Genomic DNA, 24,959 nt, shown 5'->3' on the forward strand with positions numbered 1-24,959 from the left:
TCGGATCAAATTGTGCACGAAGGGCTGCTATTAACTTTGTAGGCTGAAGGCAGCAGGCCTCCTATGTCAGCATAGCGCAGAACACGTGAGACGTGGGATACTTTTGGTTTCTCTCTTGTCGGACAGGCCGTGGTTTGAACGTGGTACGCCGCTCTTTCCTGGTTCCAGCCGATTCCTGCACCAATTTTCCTCGCTCTTGTACTCTGTTTGGGGTGGATGTGTTTCTACACCTCTGCCCTCGATCTTTTCCGGGGTGGGGGGTCTCTTAGTGGGGGTTCAAGCCACTTTGGAGACCGTGGATCGGGGAGCTCACACAGAGGTTGCGATCATCTGTGCGCCCCCTGGTGGCCAGTCCATAGGCCATTTTCAATCACTGTACTCTTTATGTAAATACTGTTCCATTAAGTTTGATCATTACTTTTTCATCTGAAGTATATTTTCTAAGGCAAATCAAGGGATACATTTGTTTTCACAAATTAACAGCGTTTGCTAATTACATTTTTTTAAATTAGCAAACCGGCCCATTTGATTAGCAATTGTTTACTAATATTGTCACCAGAAGTTATTTGTACCCAAGCAATGAAATCAGAAACAATACAGTAGTTTTGCGTACCGCTGAAATAAGACATTAGTGAGAGGAGTCAGGCCTAGCAAATTCTTTAAAATTCAGCTAGACCTGCGGGTCGGGTAACTTAGTTTACCTATTCAATGTAGGAGAAATGCACTTGACCCATTGCAACGCAGGAAAACGCATTTAAAATGCTATCTCTGTAAAATGGTACATGTCCCTACAAACCCACTTTATGTTTGGCACACTGCTGCCACCCAATGGCCAGCCATGTACAGTGAAACTTGTATTTTATTTACTGAAAATAAAGGCTAAATAAGTTTCAGAAAGTGGGAGTGGGCAAAAAGACTTTGCAAGCCATAGATGAGTGACTGTAAAAGGTTAGCTGCATGAATGACGCACATAAATAAATGGATATAACGAAAAGTCTCTGAAAACAGTTTGGCCATTTGTTTCCTGCAGGTGGCACTATATAATATAATCATAAACCAAAGCGAGCTCTAGAGGCTAACTACAGTGTTTGGTAAAGCAGATCTGTGGGTATGCCGACTGGATGGAACTTTTGATCACTACTTTGCGTAAGCATCTAGTTCGCTTTGTGTATTCATTATGTAAGAGGAAAAAGTAAGAGTAAAACAGAGTCGGCATAGCAGGCGGAGAACTCTGCAAACTAGGTGGAACATTGTAGTTTGCTGCCATCTCACTTTCACGCTAGCTATTATAAAGCATAATGATATTGATTTTTTATTTATATTGCGCTCGTACACAAGTGTTTCAGAGCGCGACAATGCAAGGGAGGGGAACAGGTGAGAACAAAACAGTGATCTTACTAGGCCCAGTGACATTGAGAATGCAGTGATAGAATGTCAAGGGGTATGGGTTCGCTCATGGATTGAGCACCAGTTGCAAGATGTATGCAACCTGCAGGTTACAGAGCTAGGTCGGCCATCAAAAGCATTTGATCATGTACATTTGCAAAAGTGTTTACTTGTCAATATGATGCATCTTCACCAATAAATTGAAATATAGTTGACACTATGAAATTTAGATGCACTAACCTAAACTTTACTGTAAAGCATGGCGATGCATTGATTAATGTTATCAATACTGTAATTATGCATTATGTAACAACTTGCATTTTAGGAATGGAATTTAATGACTCTTTAAAAAAGCCAGACATGATATAGGAAGCTTAATAAAAATATCAACATGATTACTTCTGGTTTGCAATTATTTGAAAAAGAAAAAGAAATTCTTGCCTAGCACTCCCACACATGCCTTTGGCACTTACGAGTGGTGGAGTTGATTACTGCTGCACTTTCTCTCTGAGCACTTGAGATGAAAAGAGGGTGAAGAGCGCATAGGGGGCAAGAGAGGAATGCAGGGCGAGCTGGGCTTTCATTGAAGAGGGCAACTTAAAGCTAGCTTTGCTACACAAGAGTACATTTGATTAGCAAACCTACAGAATTGCATACCTAAATTGCTATGCGACACTGCTTATTTTATGCCCTGCAAATAGTGTCCAACAACTGGTGATGGCACTTTACTTCAATGCTTTTTAATGCCACATTATTCAAATTTGAATTATTATGATGCTCTTGTTTAAATGTTTCTGGATTCTTATCAAGGTAGTGTGGATTTGATTAAATATGAGCTAGGCATGCCAGAAATCTAATTCTGAAAATTGCTTTCACCAGGTGGTTGATGAACTGACTTGCCCCTTTTTGTCATATGAAGCCCTCTTCATTGAATTTCTTGCTAGCATTTTCAGGCAATCTAGAAGCATGTTGCATTGCTGTTGCCGGTCTTTCTTTTCTCGTAGCTTCTAAGCTGTTTTTCTCCTCAGGCCATTTATACCAATCGCATCCCAGTTACTCAAGTGTTAATGGGTCTAGTGCCTTATAGTCGCATATTAGCAAACTCGTTATCACCTAACACAATATCAACTAATATTCCTTCATTTAATGTTTTTGTTCCAGAATGTTTCATCGAAGAGAACACATGCCATCCTGTCAGCAGAGGTAAGGTTGGGGCCATGTGTGGGCAGCAGAGCTAAAATTGTGGATGAAGCTTAGGGAAAGGGGTGAGGTAAATTTGTTTTTTGGGGAACCCCTATCCATGGCTTGGAGGCATGCGTCTTTGAATAGATAACATTCCTTTCCAAGCTCTTTATTAATGATTCACTGTTTAGCTTCAAAAATGTATTTCCAAAAAGTAAACTTTGACTTCAAGAACTGATAAAAGCCCCAGAGCTCCTTGGATTGTTTACCTATCACTTACAAATTGGTAAAATCAATAGAAAGTAATAAGATTTCAACATACTGATGCCGCTATAAATTGGGTACTTCAAAGCAACAAAAGAAAAACAACGATATATTGCTGAAAAGAACAGTTTTACTGCCTATCAAATATTCAGAGCAATCTGGTAAGACTACGTTATGATGATGATAGCCTTTTTAAATGATACTGAAAAGAGGCATTGTCCAGGGTGGGGTATACAGATGGTGTAATGGAAGCTTTATGTTGTATCATAAGGTGTAACTTAGAGTAGTGTTGCATGTTAAAAACGGAACCATTTTCATGTTCATGGGCTTCCAAAGTACGAAGTTTAAAAAAACAAAGCAAGCTAAAACATCAGGAACAAAACTAACAGACAGGGCTGAGCCAGTTTTTAATGCCATACAAGAAACATTCCGTAGTCTTGGCAGCTAGAAGTGATTATGGACAACACCTGAAGTGGAAAAATATAAGGATGCACTTGGACATTGCAGGTGGTTCCTCTAAGAAAACTTTTAGAAGCATTTAACTTGGATAACATATGGAGCAAACCAAAAGTGATGGATGTATCTTCTTATGAAGAGGTTACATCCATCACTGTTGGTTTGCTCTTATAAAGAGGTTACAAATGCAAGGTCAAAAAGGGCTATGAATTCAGTTTTCTGGGATAGATTGAAGGAAGCGTGTTTTAAGCTGAGTACTGGTATAAAATATCGAACTATTAAGCAAGACCCAGGTTTTGAAGACTATCTCAATCTAATTCAGCCTGTACATGCACAAGCACTTTACATTGAGTTTCTGTTAAATATACTGAAAGGAGCTAGGTTCACAAGACATTTGAATGGGCACATTTCTGCTGCATGCCCAGTATGCAGGGACAACAATGAGTCCATTATCCACTTTTTTTTGTGAATGTTTTTGAGAATTGAAGGCACTGTACCCATTACCGTTGTTTTATAATTGCTCGTATCCGATGGGTGGATGAGGATATGATTTTTTGCAAAGCTTCAAACAGGGTTAATGTTTACTGTTTTGCCAAGAACGTCCACCGAGCTTGGATTAAAAGAAATCAGTAAATGTAATGGCTGAACTCTAATACAAATGAGATTGGGTTGTAATAATAGCTTTTAGTTTTTGCACAGCTTGTAGAACTGTAGAGGGCCAGTAGTGGTAAATATATTGTCATGAAAGAAGAGAATATGCACTTGGCACTTTACTGATATACCAGATTGAATTTATATAATGTCTTGATTGTATATATTTCTGCTGGCAGTTTTAATGGTTTTATTCTGGATTTGTCTATATATATGTATATATATTTTGTTTTATACTGTGATCTTTTTTCTTTACGTAAGCTGAAGACTGTCAAATAAAGCTAAATCAATGAATGATTATACCCATGTATAAAACAAGAGAACTCCCCAGCATCATACTGGCCCGTTTCATGGTTAGTCTTCCTCAGAATGAACTAGAAAAATTGATTTATTCCTTGCTAACTGAATACCTAAATATTGAATCATATTTTAGCATGCTCTCAAGGGGGTTTCAGTGCAGGATTGGGTACCACTAACAATTTGTTAAATTACATTTGATTGCAACCAAGTATTTCCGCACCAAAGCGCTCACATATTCAGCTTGTTTGACCTTAGATTGGCTTTTGATGAGGTGAATCAAATAAAACGGGGCCATTTTGCATCCCTTGGCATTCCCACTCGCTAGATTTTCTTGATAAAAAGCCTTGTAGTTGGATACAAATGCATGTTAGGATTGGAGAAGAAGTTGAACGTACGCATCTGTTTTACCTCTAATGGTGTTGATGGGGGCTGTGTTTTGACCCCTCTCCTCCTTGAGGTGCCTTTTTGTAATTGCTCTTAAATTAAATATTCCTGTGATAGGGGGGGTCACCCCATACAAATGTTTAGCTACCTAGATGACTGTTTTGATTGGGCGTACACCTTTTGTATTTCATACATTAATTCATAGATGTACAACTTTTATTTGCCTTAATCTTATTCAAGAGATTAATTATTTAGATGTCACTTTTACTGACAAAAGGAGCGGTAAGGATCTAGTTCCTCAAGGTTCTAAAAGTTGCATATGGTCGGTGGATTATTACAATCACGACAAATGTTTATTAACTAATCGATTGACATGGTTTAACTCATTTATGCAGCAAAAATAAGGGCTATTACACTTAACGATCTGAGTTTTGAATCTGGTAATAATTTACAATCAAATAAAAATCTTAAATATATTGTAGCTTCCCCAAATTTCGAAATCCATCAGGAGCTGTATTGCCGTTATATTCGTGATTAATTCATTATCAGACGGGTTTTTAATTGGTTTTGTATATGGTTGAGTCTGGCAGTCTCTTTATCAAAAAAATGTATTCGAGATTTATTATCTAAAAGGTGTGTTGGGTCATGGTTCACTCACATTTTTACTTTGTTGCAATCAAGTAACTAATCCCATCGGTTTTCTACCCCAGAAAGTAGACCTTAAAATGATTGATCTTTTCTTAGTTGATTTTGTCAGAAATGCTACGATGTGAACAAAAATAATGCATTGGTAAAAATAAATTGAACAGGGCTCACTTTGAAATTTCAATCTTTTCTTCTAACTCTGCATGGTCAAGAAAATAGTTTATCTGTTTTAATTACATTTTTGTAACTATTAATAGTCACTGCAATATGGCATCTTTTATCTGTAATTCTGAAAAACTTGAACATAGGTGGAGCCTGTGTCAATTAGAAACACTTTTGCCTTTTTAATAAGAAAAGCAGGTGGTGTTTAGTTACTTGATCTACTTGTTAATTTAATATGATCTATGGCGTTGTTGTGGTTTCTATAAACTATAACCGCAAAAGAACAGCTAATCAACACTATCAGATTATTTCCTTAAAGGAATCCCATATATTTCTCACTTGCTTACACGTTTTCAATCATTATGATCCAACCAAAATGTCTTGATTATTCATATAGTTACAGTATATGTCGAATACGGTGTGGCATATTAACCAAAAATGTTTCCCATAGGAATCAATACATGACACAAGTGCCACCTTTACAATCTTATTGAGATAAGTTAGTTTGCAACCAACTGCTGGTCAAGGGATGGGGTTGTGGCACATAGACTTGGGATATAAACATGTGGAAAAAACATTACAAATAAGGCCTCAAGCCATGGTGGTTGATTAATTATCTACTAACCCTTGTACAACAGATGCCTATAGGGGTCAAGGAGGTGTGCAGCGAAGGCTTGTTCGCTATGGTGCTTGAGTCAGGCTTTGAACTGATCAAAGGGTTGGCTTTGATGTCTGATGGCAGGGCATTTCAGTGGAGAAAGGCTAGTAGGGAAAATTAGCAGAAGTGCGCACTGGGGACAGCAAGGTTAGAGAGGAGGGGCGTTGGGAGTATGAGATGGGAGTGATGGGGACCTAGGCCATAGATAGCTTTGTATAAATGGATTAGGAATTTAAAGAATGTTTGTCCATAAAGAACCATCCATTGTGAAGGCTGACTGTAGAGATGGTGTGGGGACGGGGATCATGGTATGGGTAGGAATGGCAATGTTTAGGACATTTTTTGTGGTGAAAAATAATAGAGGGGGAGACTCGGAATTAAGCTTGAGCAGTAGTCAAGTTTGCTAAGATGTAGGGTACTGATACAGGTTTTTGCAGAGTTGTGGGTGAGATGTTAGTGATTTTCTTGTTAAGAAGGTTGACTAGCCGCCGGGGCCATAGTCATTAACTATTGGAGTTTGAGTCCACTATTCAGACACCAAGGTTGCAAGTCTTGTGTGAAAGAGCGAGAGTGTCTGTGGGGGAAGGAGATGGAAGAGTAGGACTAGCATGTTAGAGGCAAGAAAGAAAAAGATATCCATTTTAGAAGGGTTTGGCATTGACCAGCGAAGGGCCATCCAGTAATGCACTGAGAGATGTCACAGGTGTCACAGGGAGTGAGGTGATGATCTGGTCGTCATCGGCAAAGTGATGAGTGCCCAAGGAGGTGAATAGGAGTGGGCCTGAGACAAAATCTTGTGGTTCGTCTTTGGGGGGGATCTTGAGTGGGAGGTGGTTGAGTTCCAGGAGATGGAGAAAGAACAGTCGGCGATGAGACCAATTTGAGTGGTGATCAGTGGTTGGAAGATTTGAGATATGGATAGGTCCAATTTCAGTGAAGTGTTTTCTCTGGAATCCAGATCAGTGGAGTTGAATGAACAGTGATCCTCGAGGTAGCTGATGAGGCAGTTGAACACTACTCCCTCAATGGCTTTGCAGTAATAAGGCAATAAGTATACTGGTCTGTAGGGGGAATTCTTGGAGTCGACAGTCAACCCCTTAATATAGTGATGACAGCTGATTTATAGCATACGGGAAAGGTTCCAGTGGTGAAGGGGCGAGGTAGGAAGAGCTGATAAGTGCAAGTTCTTGGACAATTTGCAGGCAACTTGGTCAATAGACAAAAAGGGATGTGTTTTCCAAACGTCAAATAGGTAGTAGTTCAGTTGGGGAGGTGGGTGAGAACCAGGGTAGCGAGGAGAGCGGGGGAATGGAGGTATATAGCGTGAACGAGGGAGGAGGTGGGAAGGAAAGGATGGTTGTCGGTGTGTTGCATATCAGAACTTTGGAAGCGAAGTAGGAGGCAACGTTGTCAGCAGCTAGAGAGTAGAAAAAGGAGCAAGTCAGTGGTTGTGAGACTGTAAATACTGAAGATGTACAGAAATTTATAAAGCATTCTCCTAACCGTATGATCTTTTTTCTCTTCAGTGGTGAAGTGATCACATTTGTGGGTACAGTGAAATACCATTCGGTCGGGGACGTGGCATGTTGTCATGACATGGTGTAATAATTTCATAGCACCATACGTTGGCTATGTTAAAATTGGCACATTGCATAATATGGACTAGTTGGAGCATACTAGATTGTGTATGCTGGTGACGTTGAAGTAAGCAAGAAAGAAAACGGGCTGGCTGACTTTTTTCCAGATGGCCATATTTGCAAAAGCAAACGTATCCATTCATACGTTACCATATGGGAGGGATACAATGTGGTTGTATAATTGCTACTCTTCACTTTAGTCACATGTACATCATCTCACAATCTCCCAATTCTTTCTAATAAGGGGATGCCAGAGCATTGTCCAATGAAGGGCAACTTTTAAATTACAGTTAGGGATCCACACCAAGACTGTACTTACTAAGAAAGAACAAAACCCACAACTGGACTGGCCAGCCGGCATAGGAACGCAGCCAGCGCCTACCAATGTAGTAAATAACCTAGGAATACTCATGGACAATGACCTATCCCTGGAACCGCAAGCCAACGCAATCACCAAAAAATGGTTCTTCCTTTTAAGATTACTGAGGATTACTCCCTTACCTCTCCTTCCCTCACAGAACGATCACAATCATATCCCTGATATTCGCAAGAATTGACTACGCAGGCAACTCTACCTAAGAATGTCAGAAAGACTCACTAAGAAACTCCAAATGGTGCAAAATACAGCAGCCAGGATCATATAAAACTAAACAGAAGGGACCACATCACTCCAGCACTGACACGCCCTCACTGGATACCAGTAAAAAAGAACATTTACCTCAAAGCACTCTGCATCGCCCAAGAAGCATTGCACAATTACCTGAATTCCTCTGACAAGATCAGCGGGTGCCACAGAAGGGACCTAGGATCCAGCAACGACATACAAATAGAGACAAAACATTATGAAAAATGGAAATTCGGCAGAACAGCATTGTCACATCTAATTGCAAAACTCTGAAACACCATGCCCAAAGAAATTACAACCACAGAGGACCACAGTATGCCGGATGACGTGGGTGGTTTGCACCAATATCATCAAGTCAGCAGAGTATCTAAGGCCCATCAAAACCTCCTCTGACAATAACGGAAGACTCAGCCATGGGGCAAAGTTTGCTGTCTTTTTTTTATTTTTTGTTTTTACTGTGCATTTAGTCACAATTACTTTTTACACATTTTCCAACAGTTAACAATCAACATAAAAATGCACTTTCGTATCCGAATTTTAAAAGACAGCAAACTAAAATTCAAATTAATCTAATATGCATTGTAATGGGATTTGTATGAAATGCAATTCATTCAAAAAATGTAAAAGCGCGATAGACATTTCTTTCCCAGCTGATACTGTGCAAATATTCAATCTATATTGTGTACTAATTTAGCAAAAGATTTTCTCTGTGTAGATGTGCGGATTATCAAAAGATGTCTCACATCTTCGGGGAACCTTTCACCGCACAGATTACATTCTCCTGCTACGCGATGTACATTTTTCCAGATTAGCAGTTTCTTTGGTTTTTACTAGATTCAATCGAAAATATAGTAAATTGGCATGCCAGATTGGATTTGGAAATGTTCTTCGATATGGAAGCACATATTTACTCGATTTTTCACAAATACTGAAGTTTCTAGTGTTTTTCATATCACTTAATTATGCTCTGGTTGCGATCCAGTCTCCTATCATTAGAGCCTGTTTAACCTTGTCTGGGTTTGCAATTAGTCATGCTCGTGGTTTTGCATTTTCGAAGAATGTCTTCAGCATCTATTTGTACACTTGCCAGATATTTGCTCTTTTGCAACATACTATGATTCCTGATGTCCTTGCAAAGGGAATTCTTGTGGGGATAAATGATCGATCTATAAAGCACAAGTAGCTTCCAATTGAAGTGTGCTTGGCGGCATTGCAAGCCTAATTCGTATCTCAGTCGAGAGATAGATAGACATGCGAAGGCGCAGTGTCTTTTCCCACATTCGACTTTCAAGTCGGGCCCAACTGAAATTATGAACACTGGGGTTAATTTCCATGCCGTATAAAATTGCTGGAATGGGTTTACCTGTGTAGAATTTGATCAATGTTAGAAGTGAGAATCTACAGAGTGAACTGAATAATGTTTTATTGAAGTGTTTTACTTTTCAAATTTGGGGTCAGGTCTTTTAGCGATTGTGTAGAACAGTGGTCTTCAAACTTTTTTGGCCTGGGCACCCCCCTGAGCAAAGTTTGGGCAGGCCGGACCCCCCAAAAGTGCCAGATGGACAGTATGTAGAAATCGCTATGAACTTTTGCGTGCCGTCACCGCACCCTATTCCCAGTACAGACCCTGGGCTCTCTCCACCCTACTCCCACCACTATCCCAGTGCTACCGCCCATCCTGCTCCCACCACAGTCCCATAACACAAGCATACACACATTCATACACATTTAAATAAAAAATAAATCGCCATAAACGTACCTTCTGCAGGGGGCCTGCGTGTGGTTGCTAAAATGCCCCGCTCCAGGTTGCTCTGCCCTTATGTGCGAGGAGGCGCAGGAGCACCCCCTCGTGCATACATACATGCAGTGCCCCAGCCAGCATTTCCAATGAGCTATGAAAGGCTGGCGAAACAAAACTCCCCCAGCGTTGCATGGCTCAGTGATCATGTGTGGCTGGGGAACTGAACTGTCAAAGGCAAACAGTGGGCCTCATTACGAGGTGGACGGTAAGGGATTACCGGCACCGGTAAGGACACCGGTGCCGGTAATCCCTTACCGCCCTACTACGAGCTCCCTTTGCGGGTCCTTCCTTAACGCCTGGTTTTTGCAGGCGTTAAGGACGGGACCCGCAAAGGGATACCGGGGTCAATAACGGTACCGCAATTTGGGGTACCGTTATTGCCGCCTTCCAATTGAGCCCTATGGGGGCTCGAATGGGGAATGGCCCTGGTGAATGGGGAATTACCGGTCCTTTCGACCTCGGAATGGACCGGTAATTGCTCAATTCACCAGGCCGGAGTTGGAACGAGTTTGGAGGCAGCCATGCCGCAAATAGCAGCATGGTACCTCCAAACTCGTAATGAGGCCCACTGTTTCCCTTTGACAGTTCAGCCAGCCTAGGAGTACTCCCTCAGCTGGAAAAAGCAACTGAGGGAGTGCTCAGTGTTTCACTCGGCTGGCTCCTCCATAATGGGTGAGGGGGCCAGTGGGTGGACGCCCCCTCATCCATTATGGATGAGCCGGCAGGCTTGGACTGGCCTATAGGGCGATGACCATACCAAAAATGCAAAATGCTAGTGTAGTCCAGTCAAAATGGGCCACTTTTTTTGGACAATGTGGGCAAGTTTGAAGATTTACTTCAATATGCAGCTAGTAGTTTCGACTATTGTTGTGAATAAATATTCTTTAAATATCAGAATTTGTTTACATTTCAACAAAAAACAACCCCTTGGGTACTATTCAAACAGCCTGTGATAAAGGACTGAATATCCATTTGCAACTGCTGGCCATTTTTTCATTGGTGCCCAAGACCGTTTTATGGTCCAGGCTGACCATGTAAGCTTCCCCCTCCCATTTCCTCCCAAAAAAAGTTTTTTTTTACATTTCCTACTGGCCTCTGGCACCCCCCCCTAGGAGGCGGCGGCGGCGGCGCGCCCCACAGTTTGAAGACCTCTGGTGTAGAAGCTTAAGCATTTGATATATTTTTTTTTTTTTTATACAATACCCCAATGCAATTTTTATTTTCTTTCTGGTTTTTTACCAAATAATTTTATATTGGATTTAGGTGGATTGATTACCAATTCATGTTCACAAGCATACAGTTCCATTGCTTTGATTACATGTTGTAGCCCGATTGGAGTATGATTAGCGCTAGATCATCAGCATAGACTAAAAAGTGAATTCTACATTTGGATATGGGCATGCAAAGGTTTTGCAAAACAGAGATTGAAAAGCAGGGCTGCAAGAATACAGCCTTGGCTTACTCCATTTTTAATGGGTATATCTGTTGATAAATCACCCATCAGATTCAATCTAACCTGAGTTAATGTTTGTTCATGCAGGGCCATGATTATATGCAACAAGCCTTCCTGAATATTCCATTTTTTTTTTAACTAGCACCATAATTTCTCTCTGTTGACCAGATCAAAAACATTTGATTAATTGAAAAGGGCTTTGTAAGTAGGCATCACATTTTTTTGCAAGATTTGTTCCTTAATTATATTCAGGGATAGCCCATTCAATAAGCTGGATAGGCCCTTCCGAAAGCCGGTCTGATGTTTGGACAGAATTTTGTGACTATCCACCCATTTCAACAATTCTTGAAGCTCTAAGCATGAAAATATTTTGCTGTCGCAGTCCAAAAGGGCTATGCAGCGATAGTTTGCTGGATTAGTTCGATCACCCTAGATTGGAATTGCGATGGGAACACTTGAATTTGAATTAGGTTTTTGAAGAGTTCAAACAATGTGATGGACCGAGTAACTGGGTCGTTTAAGCCATTTGGGCCTGCTGTCCGTGATTTGAATGAGGTTATGATGAATTCTTCTTTTTCGATGTATACTTCCATTTTACTTTGTTTTTTGTCACGACCCAGTCTTAACTTTTTTGTTGATGTTTCTGTAATATTTTATCCACGTGTCATTAGATATTGTGGAGGATTGTTGTGCTCCTTGTGACTATGTTTTACCATTGACTGTCTTTTATTCTCCAATAGACCGGGATCATACAGGAAATCACAAATCTCCAGCAATCACAACTCCTGAGCTTGTGTCACCCGGTTTTATACCCCAGTGACGTCACAAAATCAACTCAATCCCAAATAACCTAAGAGGTATTCCAGTTGGGTAGCTCAAGTCTATTCCCTATGGAGACAGTATACATTAGAATCTTGATTAGTCTAGCAGGTCAGGTGACTTCGCCTGAGACTTGCCCAAAAAACAATCTATTACATTGTTGCAGGGCCGCACAATGACATTGGCCTGTTCAACATTCTACACAACCTCATGATCAGAGCGTCTGGATTGGCTAAAGCAGGCCCTCCTAGGCCTGGAACCTGTTTTTTTCAGAGCTCGGTGTACCTTTTCAAGGTAATGGGAAAGCCTGTGTGTTCCCATTTTTGCCGCTGGTCTGATCACCTAGCCTGAGAGTGTGCCTTCAGGTTGCACGCTTTGGTGGGCAACGCATAGTCTAAACTGCTTTGCTGGAAACTGCTTCTCTTCTCACCAAGAGTAAATAGCCAAATTTCGTCTCTACTGGGTCACGTGAGCCAAGACTGGCAAACAAAGCACTTTTAGCTGAAATTATGAGGATTTTAGTATACATTTTTGCAGGTGGCTCACCGTCTCGAATCAGGAATTTTCCACCCGTCCTTGTCCTTGGCTGCGAACAGTCTGTCCTTCATGCTGCAGAACCTGCATCTCTCCCTCCATGTATTTGAGGCCCGTGGTCTCATGTGTATTCACTACAGTAATTCTATAGTTTCCCTATGTGTTCTAATATCGTCATAGAGGTTTATCGCGATAGAGCCCTATAGGTTTCTCATATGTTCCCATGGCTCCTTATGATTAGTTGCACTAAAGCAGCTGCAAGCTTGGTCCATGGATATTTGGCTAACTTGCGTTTCTGCATTTGGCAAATGAAAAAGACATTCTTTGGCATTATGTAATTTATCCGTCCTCTTCTACAGAAGGTGTAAGCATGTTCTTCATGTATGCTTGTGTGTCTGTGAATCTACATGCAGGAATGCAAATTTGCTTCATGACCAACGCTGCTATGTCGTGTTGTCACTAGTGACATCATCACGTTTGGACTTTGTTGTCAGTCAACTTGGTCCATTGATGGGACACCTGTCTCTTCGAAGCCATCGCTCGGATACAGTTTGAAAGGTCATATGAGAGAATATCTCTTTGCATATGTAGGACACAATGATGTGCCTGGCCGAACAGTAAGCTACATCTTTCGTTCTTCATTCTGCGGGTTTACATTTGCATGGGGACATGAGAGCTATTCCAGGTCCTCTTCAACATCACCTTCAGGAAACTACTCAAAACCTACTTGTTCCACAGACAATGACAACCACAAAGGGTCACCGGCAGCAATAACATCACAGATCAAAAAGAAACACACTAAGGGGCATGGTTTCACAAATACCAGGACCAATAGCTTAGAGGACCAGAACACTGCACCACCCCACCTCCTGCCAGCACCCCTTCCACGTTCCAACAACTAGACACAGCTACGAAAGACTACAGACTGCCAAAGAAAAGATTTTAGGGATAGCACCAACAGGTAAATCACATAAATCATGGTATCCCTACAACCGGCCCACCCACAACCACTGTAATATGCCCACGTGTAACCATGGGGCGCCCGACAGCCCCGCTGGCCCCCACTATACTTCGAGCTCTGCTGCGCACCCCTTTGGGAACTGCGACATTAGTTCTGCACTTTACGACCATGACTAACCTGGAAGAACAAGGAACACTACATTTCAACCACCAACCTGCAAACACGGCTTCAAGGGAAGTCTGCACAGACGAGGAGAGGAGGCAAGATGGGCCGACGAACTGCACCCAAGAACGTGGGTAGAGTTTAATCAAGCGGCAACCAAAGAGTCACACTAGATGCACCACCAAACTGACCAACTTCCCCTTCCTGCGCCTCCAACATAACCAGTGCCACTACACTAGACCTTGTGCTAGCCACACTACACATAAACGCACCAAGAATCAATTCAGTGGTCACACCCTAAAACCTAACATAAGATGTGTGTGTGTGTGGCAATGCAAGCTGGCATGTCGGAGGAATTCTGGTACAGGAAGGTGGGACAGCATACTTTCACAGGAAAGTGAACTAAAATCATGTGTGTTTGGCTCGGGGCTTAGTGTCTATTCTGGGATACCTTTCACAGGCAGAATGGCCAATGACCTATAGTTAACAAAAGGTTACATGTCTTTATAACGACCAGAAAAATAGTGACAAACTATTTCACTGACACGAAAACATTTAAATCTTTTTTTCTTTTTTAATTTTGGGGGCCCTCTTCCCCAACCCCCCCTGTTTTCCCTGCTTTATGAACCCTCTCCAGAACCCTCACCCTTTTTAATCCTTTACCCCACCCCCTACATACACCTTTATAGAAAATTCAACATTTTTGTGGTTATTTATTTTTCACTGAAAGTTTGTCACTATTTTAATTTTGTTATAAGTACTGTATACCTTAACAAAATGGCTCCTTTATTGATGCCATTTTACATTTTTGACGTGATATTTTTACTTGATTTTTGAGCAGATGTCATTTCCCCCTTAGGTGACCTTGTTTTCTCTCACTAATGGTAATTTCTAGGTGACCAATACCTTAATTATCTGTGGCAATTCCCAAATCACTGCTGGAGCCCAAGGCCAGCGTTACCTCTGTGAGGGTCTATGAGTAAGAGACGGACACAAGGGTGGCATGTTGATTGGCAAAGACTTTTATTATAAAGTAAAATGGGGCAGTTGGAGGAAGCCTGACTATCCTGGTCTCTAAGAGGGGTTTCCCGGTCTCAACAAAACTATCAATTGAAGCTGTTTGTGTCAGAATGTCCAAAATGAAGTTTTCCGTCCTGTGTCCAAATGCTACTGTCCCTCACAAGCTAAACTAAGTTTAATGTGCAAGGCAGAAACGTCTCTTGAATGCCGAGCTGCAGACGGAACTTGTCAGCCAAGCGTATAAGTTCAAAACGGTGTAGAAAATCGAGCAAATGTTCCACAGGACTCGAGGGTTGTCTCCCTTTCCCCAGAGTCTTTCCAGCAAAGGGAAAACAAGTACAAGTTCCACAAATAACCAAGGGTTTGGGTCTCATTCTCCAGGGGCCTTTCCACTTGTGTTTGTGCCTCCTTTAGAGTGCCTTGTGTGAAGGGGGACTCGTGTCCCTTCCTTAGCACACCTTCCTTGATTTACTCTCCTGCCAAGGTCTTAGGGTGTCAGTTGAATATGCAAGCTTCGTATTTAGGCTTTTGGGGTATTTGTTTGCCTTGTGTATCTCATAACCTCTTTACTTCATTAAGTTCCTGCTCTTTTCTCTTGACCCATAACCTTGGTTAACTCCCCTGCAAAGGCCTGTGATACTTTATTGCATCCACAAAGCTTCTGTTCCCTTTTGTGATGCCCAGGTGTTTGTTCCCCCCAGTGTTGGTCCCAGACACCTTTCAGTTGTGTGTTTTCACAGTTCTCTTTCTTGGTACCCCACAGGCTTGTTTTACTCTTCTGCCAAAGTCTGTGGTTGTTTAGGCTTAAATAGGCAAAGTTCTCATTTTCCACAGCTTGCGGTTTGCTTTTCAAACATGGGCCCCAGACCACCTTTAGGTGGTCCTCATGTCTCTTGCCCCTCGCCTCTTGCTCCATCTGGATCTCCCCAAACTTGGGAATCGGCAGTCCTGTTACCTGTAGTGTCTGAGCTGTCCCTCTCTGGTTGCTCGCAAGTCTCCAAGGGCTTTCGGCTGCTTCCTTGGCTTTTGGCATCTTCGACGGACCTCTCTGTGCTTATTCCACTGCTCAGCATCCGTCTCCTTGCCTCTCCTTCTGTCCGCTGCCCGGTTGATGTGCCTTCCCCTGGTGCGGTTCTCCGTAGGACACACTGTTCTCCTCTCTCTGGCCGGCGTCAGCATATCTGAAGCCTCTCGTCCGCGTGGACCAAGAACGACACTATTCTCACACTGCTTCTCTGCTTTTGAATGAGGCTGGGCCAATTGGGTCCCGGCAAAAGCTAGAAAGAGTGCTGTCACTCACTGAGAATCATTTCTCATTATATTATTATAAGTATTGGGTAGCGGCCACATGAAAAGGTTCTACCCCATCTAAAATATTGACAATATCTTGGGATTCGTCACACCGCCTGCACTGGTGTTACCTCACAGGTCCTTGCTCATTTCAATGTTTCCCAATGCTTAGCTTAGAGCATTAATGAACTCAGACATGCCAAATTTCTGCTGATTTGTGAAGAGGCTGTACTTGAAAAATTTGATAAATTAATAATCTGCAGAGATTGTTAAATGATTACATTCTTTCTTGAAACAAGTGGGTCTTTTGAAGTTCTAGGCGTCTCCCACTTAACCTGAGACCTTTCGTATACCTTTTCATATAGTCTTTACATTTTCTTCCCAATATGAAGGTAGTTGTAAAAGGTGAACAGTCGTTACTTTAAATATTTTGTTAACTGGGATAATAACAATTTGGATCCAATCTTGATGGATTGTATTTACGTGCACATTTCTACAAATGAGTAGGCAGTTGACGTCCTTACTGTAGTTTTTAATCTTTAATGTTATCTTTGTGTTAACTTTATTTTAGTTGCTTGGCACCATGCACGAATTTGAAGATCTGCGTTGCTGTCGTGGAACATTCAGATACATTGATCACAATCTCAATTCCATATGCCCCCATCAGCCTCCCACACAGATATATCAACTACCGACCTGTAATTGTGGACCCTCTTATTAAATATTTCAAGCAGGCTCCCCTTAACTGTTTACCTCGGGCACATTTGCATTCAATAGATAATTCCTGAAGTCCCCCCCCATTTATCCTTCGGTTTTAAGAGCTCTTCAACATACCCATGTGCCCCTCGTTATTGGCCCACGTGATATCTTGCATTCAGTTTTCAATTATTGGGGGAGGGGGGTCTCCTTGATGTCCAGTATCACAATAGACATCTCTTTGCAAGTAGGCATCCCAAGTTTATGAACCTACTTTTACCCTGAGGTTTATGCTTATGGAGGCTGAAGAAATGAGCCCCGGGGAAAAGCTCCACCCGCTTACCTGTAATCACTGTTAACCTCGCACATATATTGGCCCAGATGTTGGTTGCTCCGGGCATCGCCATGTCAAATGCATATAGTTTGCAACCTCCACCTCATACCTAAGCCATTTCCCACTGTTGTCCGAATGAAACATCTTAGATTTCGCTGGGGTACAGTGCACTTTATAAAGTATTTTGAACTGTATGAATTTGAATTTGGCATTCAGCGAAACATGCTGAGTAAGGTTACACATTTCACCCCCATACTTCCTCTGATATTTCTAACCCCAGGTACACTCCACTTCCCCAGGAGCCCAGTTTCTGCGCTGCTTGACTGTTCTTGTAATAATTTATAAAGTAATGCAACTATGCTGCGTCACTCACAGGATTTGGATATGCATGCAGCAGAGATGGCCTCGGGCTTCCCCTGCGAAGGAGGGCCATTTGCCCTTAAAGGCTGCCCTCAATCTATAGTACTGCAAGATTTCTGTGGTACTTCCCGTGTGCCCGGCATGGAGGTTGTGTAGTTGAATAAATACCCCATCAAGTCGTCCATGACAGTATGCTGCAGTGCATCCCAGTCTGAATCGCTCTTCCCTGAACAGGGAGTATGTCTGAGAATCCCCATATGGGGATTTTCTTATAATAGGGTGCATCATTCTCCGTACTGGTTAATATCGGCCACGCTAATAGTATTGTGCATGTCGGGTCAAACAGGCAGTCATCTTTATATTTATTACTAGCTATCAGTGTTCTAAGGTTTGCTTTGCCTGCCGCCACTACCTCTACTCTTAAATGCGGGGGGCATGCGTTTTGTCAAACCAATAGGCAGCAAACTGCGCCTGGGACGCTTGCCAGTAGAACTCCAAATCCGCAGCAGCCATTACATCCTTTTCATATGGTCTAGCAACTCCCACTAGGTCTGTGACCGAATTTAGTACCATTACAAAAACAAATTTGTTGCTGCTGATAGTACTAAAACAGCCTTTAAAATTCAACACTTGCTAATACAATGATCGCTTTGCTGATCCATATAGCCCTTTATTTTGTAGAACCTGTTGACAGTCAAATTGCACCTTGCTTCCTTTACTGCAGTCAGTACCCAAAGGTAGGTTTGTTAGGGTAGATTCTGGGGTCACCAGAGCCATACCTAGTGTCTGCGGACCTCCAGCTCCATGACTCCTTCCCTTGTCCCAATGAAGCTGAGGTCCACACAAGGAGAAAAGATTACTGCCGTTTTATTATGGCAAACAAGCAGGGAACAATGTAAAAGCGACAGATGTCCACAGACTATTGAACACTCCCGCCCCCTGCACACCCTGTTTCTGTTGTAAATACAGCCAAACAGTTTCTAGTAAATCTGTGAAGAAATTCTAGGCAATAAAGGTCGGAAAAGACACATTTCTCAGTATTTCTTCATCAAAGTATTTCTTTATAAAAAAAGGAATGTATTTAACAATTGATAATCAATTAAGAGCAAACTATTATACGTTCTTCATAGTTTAATACATCATAATTCAATTAATCTTATAGCTTCAGGTAGACACCAGCACAATCTAAGCCACCACTGTTTCACAAATTCATATGTAACTTGATGTGACATCCTTCCAAGTTATACATATTATTCATGGTGTTCTTCAATGCTTTTCACTTGACTCGTTTCGGGGCATAGTCTTCCCCTTCTTCAGAAGTTGTCTACCGAATCCCTTTAGTAGTATATCTATAATGTACAATAAATGGGAATTTTTAGATTCGCATTACATTAGATCATATTGTTCATCTAGTCCTGTCATGGCATGATAACTCATATGTTATAATCACCTGGATTTGTTAATAAGGGATCTTGTTCCTTAATGGTGTAATCCCAAGTAGCTGGCCCTAAAAAAACGAAAAGTTCAAAATAAGTACAATGAAGGTCTAAATCCTCAGTTAAAAAAGATTAAATGACCAGAGAATCTCTTTGGTTATATAGTCTAAAGACTAGTTCAAAAAGTTACCTGAGTAATAGTCACGTCAGGTGGCGTGGGGGCCTAAGGACTTGGTGGTGTTGTGCAAACTCAGAGGTCTGTAGTTCCAACACAGTAAATCCGTCTAAAGTAGACGATCTATAGTAAAGGAAAAGAAAGGTGGCTTCAATATCCCATAGATTTATGTGGATTCTGATAACTAAAGTATCACAATATGTCAGTTGATTCTTACCCTGTGGTCGGTGAGTGGTAGGGTCTCCCTCTGATTCTTTGTCCTCATGGGATTCAAGCCCAATCTAAATGTAAATATATAAGGTGTCTGTTATACACCTATGTATGATCCAAAACGCATCTGCATAAGGCAAGGTGGTTTCTGAAAAATTTGAATGTCTAGCCTCAGTATGCTTAGAGGATTGGGGCTTACCTGTTAGAATCTCAGTCGGATCGAGTAGTTTTGCGTGGAATCGCGGAAAACTTCAAAAACAAAATGGCCGTGTGTTCTGGGAAAGACGTGATGTCATTACGCAAAAGCGCAATGATGTCACATTATTTATGTTTTTGTTTTTCGGGCGCTATGCGCTTGTGATGATGTGAGCATAGACCAATATTCGAATGTTAATAGTGGAGTGTGAGGATGCATTCAAACCGATTGTATTGTGGTTGTCATAACTAATCTGCTATTTCACGTTAAAATGGTTTGTATTATACTAATAAAGAGTGAGGAAGAAATACCTCAATGGCAGTGATAATGCACAAAAACTAAGTGTGGTTGGGGTGAATTCGCTGTAGTGATAGGAGCAAAAACTCAAGCTCATAGTTTGATCAGTTCCTAACAGAAGTCTAGATATAATCTGGAGCAAACTGGAATCCAGACAGAATATTTCGATAGACCCATATAAGGTGGCATTAGTATATAATAACTATAATAACTACTCCAGTGTAGATATCAAGTATGCAAAAGGTAGGATCATATGGCTGAGATAATTAACACAATCCAGGGATTATGAGTATCATGGTCATGCTCCCAATCTATTGGATACCATAGTTATACGCAGCTTCTGGTGGAATAACACCTGAGCATAATGTCAATAGCACTATGTACATCATATTATTAATCACATACCCTCATAGGCAATACTGTCTGTCACATATGTATGAGTAGGTAATTTGGTATATATTTCATAGGAAAGAGCCAAGGTTGTATTCTTCATTCATCCCATTGGGAGCTGAGCTGTTCAGTTTGTCTACCCAGTAAATTTCTCGTTGATTCATATGTCTAGCATGATTCCCACCTCTTGGTGATTTTTTCACAACCTCTAAAAAATGATTACATTGTAATCATGTGCTACACTGTGTTTATTTTGGGCAAAGTGTTGTGCCACTGGTGATCTTATTTTGTTGGTCCGTATATTGCTCTTATGTTCATTCCACCGTTCTTTGGCTTTTCTGTTAGTCTGTCCTACGTATAAGATGCCGCAAGGGCAGCTTAGTCCGTATATAACAGACTTTGTATCGCATGTTGTGTAGTCATTTAATTTGATCTTATGTCCATTGTTCGGATGTCTCACCCACTTTCCTCTCATAACATTGTTGCAATTACAACAATTGAGGCACGGAAATGTGCCAGTTTTTTTCTTTTTCAATGTCTGTTGTGGATCTCTTTTTGGTCTTTCAGCTTTAACAAGATGGTCCTTAAAATTGAGTCCCCTCTTGTATGCAATGATCAGTGATTTAGGAAACAGTCTGTTTTATTGTGCGTCCATATTGATGATACGCCAGTTCTTCTTAATCCTAGTAATATGGTGACTTTGTGCTGAGTATCTAAGTGCGTAGAGAAAGGGAATGTCTTTCTGTTTATTTTTGTTTATAAGGAGATCCCTCATATTGAGTTTATCAACTTTCTTTTCCTTTCTCAATGATATCGTCAGGATATCCTCTCTTTTTGTATTTGTCTGTCATCAAACGGTTCTCTTGCTCCAGTTTCTCTGTACATGATATCCTCTTTAACCGTAGAAATTGACTGTACGGCAAGTTATCACGTAAATGCTCAGGGTGATGACTTAAATAGTGCAAGGAATTATTAGCATCTGTGGGTTTATGATAAATATTAGTGATGATTGTGCCCGATGGTCCAATCTGTAGTTCCACGTCCAAAAAATGTAACTTCGGTGATCCAACTTCCATCGTGAATTTGATCCGATTGTGTATGTCGTTGATATATTTCAGGATGGTCTCGAGATCCGATCTTGTCCCTCTCCATATGACGAAAATATCGTCTATATATGTCTTCCATGTTACAATGTTATTCTGCCACTTAGTTCCATTTAGGATTTTGTTGCTCTCTAGATAAAACATAGAAATTAGCATAAGGGGGCCATGGAAGACCCCATGGAAGTGCCTGAGGCTTGTAAATAGAATTGTGTTTTATTTCTGAAATAGTTGTTAACCAAAAGGATTTTACTTAATTCCAGGATGAATGTTTTATTTGCTTCACAATTGTTTCTCATTAGAGTCCATTCCAGTGCCTCCAATCCATCATGCTGAGGAATCGATGTGTATATAAACTCGGTACATCAAATGAAACGAGTATGTCCTCTGTCTTGATATTGTTTAGTGAATTAAGATGGTTCAGAAAATCTGTAGTATCTTTAAGGTACGTATGAGTGCTTTGTACAATTGGTTGCAAGGCTTTATCCACATATGTCGCTAGAGGATTATACAATATACTATTGGTGCCAGCCACTATGGGAAAAGACTTTCCTAAATATAGGAGTGCTCTAGGCATATCGGCTATTTGCTTTTAAACAAGCAGGGAGCATACACTTGGAGCAATCCAGTCCAGGCACATCTCGCCAAATTTGGGCTTGCAAGCCACTTTTGTGCACCCGTGACATCCTGATCGGTGTCACTCAGCATGTTCCTTCTCTGAACCTACCGCAACTCTGGCTTAGCTCCCCGAGTGGTAGGTCCAGTACAGGAACATATGGTGTGTGATATTAGTGGTGGCAACTGGGTCAGGTGGTGCACTTGGATCATCCCTAAAAATTGCTATTTGGAAAGTGTTACATTTGGAAACCTGATGATTGGCCGGTGGTTCCCGCCACCAGCCCCTACCCCCCCCAGTGTCCTCATTGGTCAGGCCGCGGGCCCCCAAGCCTGGGACTACTGTTGTTCCCAGCCTGCAGGTCACCTCCTCACGTACATTGTGGATCTACAAGGTGTGACTAGATAAGTGTGTAACAATGGAGTGCTTTTACTAATGCCATGAGAGCGTTACATTCCCAGCGCATACTGTAGTTGGATTGTTGCAATTTGTTGCAAGCGTGGTTTCAGACGTGGGACGGCTGCGTCTTCCCAGCTTCCAGACATTGGCATCATGTCAGTTCTGCAGTGTCACGTGTGAGGTCACAGTCGGTGAGGCCGAATTACTTAGATTTGATTTGTATTTTGCTTGGAATATTTCAGCCAGTGTCACCTTGGTGCGGTAGGTGAGGAATGTCGCTTGCAACATCGTCACCTTGGCTGTTGCTGTCCCAGCCAGGGCTATTCTGTATTCACAGTATCTTGTGGCTTGGGGTTTCTGCAAGACGATTCTGGCTTTCTGAATTTTCCTAAGGCTTACTTTGGCTCTGACTATGTATTCAGCTTAATTGTCCATAGGTTTAATATATGTCAAGGTCAGTCAGATCCTTTGAGTGCTCCTGTCCTTCCATAGGCTTAATATCGTGGAGCATCTGCAAGCACATACACAAGCTCTTCTGGCATCTTGCATTTCTGCGGTGCAGTAGCGAGCCTAAGTGGCGAAATAAACTTGCAGACAGTATGTATATGTCACTGTCCTCTAGCTCATAGAACTGTAGGCATGTGTTCTTCGTGTAGATTGGTTTGTGAGTGTCCCGAATGTGCGGATTGCACATGTGCTTCCTGTCTAACACAGCTATGTCGTCATGACGTCTCTGACTTGCAGCATGGTTTGTGGAGATGTCAGTCGAATCGGTCCATATAATCTTCTCCAGCTCGGTTTTGTTTATCCTCGCTTGCTTTGGGTAGAGTTCGTACCACTGTAGGGTCGGGTGGCCGGGTACCATTCATGGTGCATACCTATGGTGGGGGCGGTGGGGATTGGTGCAAACTTATACGGTTGTTGGTTATTCTGTCGGAGGTGCTTCTTCCAGTTTGGGGGGGCCCTTCGGGAGGAAAGGGGCATTCAGATTTTCCCTCTTCAGTCCCCCATCTGGTCGACTTGTCGGCCACAAAAGTATTGCTCTGTTTGTCAGCTCTCGGGCGCCACACCTTTTTTTTATCCTGGATAGATGTCTGTAGTGATTCACATGGTCTTCAAATGACCAATACATATGCACACATCCTCCTCCAGGCTTGCAGTAAACCCATTTCGAGTGGATTGTGTCCTCCAACGTATTCCTCATCTTAGATGTATTCCATCCAGCTTTAGCTGCTTCAGAATTTTTTTTGGCAGAGGGCGCCATGCGTCGATGTCGTTGAGTAGATGGTCCCTCGAAGGCCTCCATCGAGGGTGATGTCATCAGGTATATGAGTAGCACGCGTGGCGCCCATTGGCCTGAGTTCCGTTTTTCTGCAGTACACATTGCTTCAGAGATTTGGCGCGCCTCAAGTTCTGTGACACAGCAGTGAATTACTATAAGATAGCGATATATCCTCGTAATCGACTCTGAGATCGGGTTTCAAAAAGTGCAAATCGTGCGGTTCAAAAATGTCTATCGCAGACCCGCACAAAGAGTGTTTGTGATGCCTCGGGGAAGGCCAAGACATGGAGGCCTGTACGAAGTGTCAGGCGATGACGGGAAAGGCCTTATGAGAGAGGAGGGGAAAATTACAGGTGGGTTGTAAATCCGACCGCAAAGCATCTAGCGTCGAGTTGAGGTCCCATGAGGAGAAGTCTCCTCGACGTGAAAGGCATCGGTCCATGGCCCTGAAGCGATTCCCATCGCTCTTCGTCTTCGACAAAAAAATCAAAGAAAAGACGCCACAGGTCCCCCTCCACCTCATCCTTGGACAAATCCCCAAAAAGGATGAAATGCCCCACAAAACATTTGTCTTCCGAAGAGTGGGAAGCATTCAGGGTCAAAATGATGGAGGTGTTTGAGAAAGCTAAGCCTCGGTCCGCGCCTTCTTCGGAAGCTCCGACACTCGCGCGCCCTCGAGCACGGGTGATCAAAAAATGATGGATAGAGAAACTTCCAGGACGCCGAGCGAGAAAGACCAGTTGAGTCGACCGCTCGAGGTCACCGATGCTGTCCGAGACCTGACGCACCTCGAAGGGCAATCTTCGAAGAGCGCCTCAACACCCTCGAAGCCGGCTCCGTCGACCACAGCTATTACGTCGATGCCATCAACGCCTTTGTCGACCCCGAAGCCCTCGGCTCCAAAGGCTCCAGCTCAGCCAGGCCAGCCAGAAAAAGGTAAAGAGAAGGCTACAAGACCTGAAATGCCTTCAAGGCCCATTAATACACCTCTCCACCTCTCCCAGAAAAGGTTTTCGAACCTCTTCCTAGGAAGGAGTTTTTCAAGTCCCTGACCTCAATTTTTGAGGAACAGGAAAGA

At 42.2% G+C, this 24,959-nt stretch overlaps 1 protein-coding gene across 2 annotated transcripts in view; it reads left to right on the forward strand.

Annotated features, from left to right (window-relative positions):
- MCU (mitochondrial calcium uniporter) overlaps window positions 1-24,959 on the forward strand; it is a 1,096,889-nt gene that overhangs the window by 152,665 nt on the left and 919,265 nt on the right. Inside the window, exon 2 of one of the 2 annotated variants that reach the window (XM_069610523.1) lies at window positions 2,548-2,589. The exons of the other annotated variant lie outside the window; for it this stretch is intronic. Within the exon in view, the coding sequence (XP_069466624.1) occupies window positions 2,548-2,589 (42 nt within the window). The remainder of the gene's footprint in view (window positions 1-2,547; window positions 2,590-24,959) is intronic. 2 annotated transcript variants of the gene reach the window in all.

Source organism: Ambystoma mexicanum, chromosome 8, assembly GCF_040938575.1.
Source record: "Ambystoma mexicanum isolate Mex_15411 chromosome 8, UKY_AmexF1_1, whole genome shotgun sequence".
In the NCBI taxonomy this organism is placed as follows: domain Eukaryota; kingdom Metazoa; phylum Chordata; class Amphibia; order Caudata; family Ambystomatidae; genus Ambystoma; species Ambystoma mexicanum.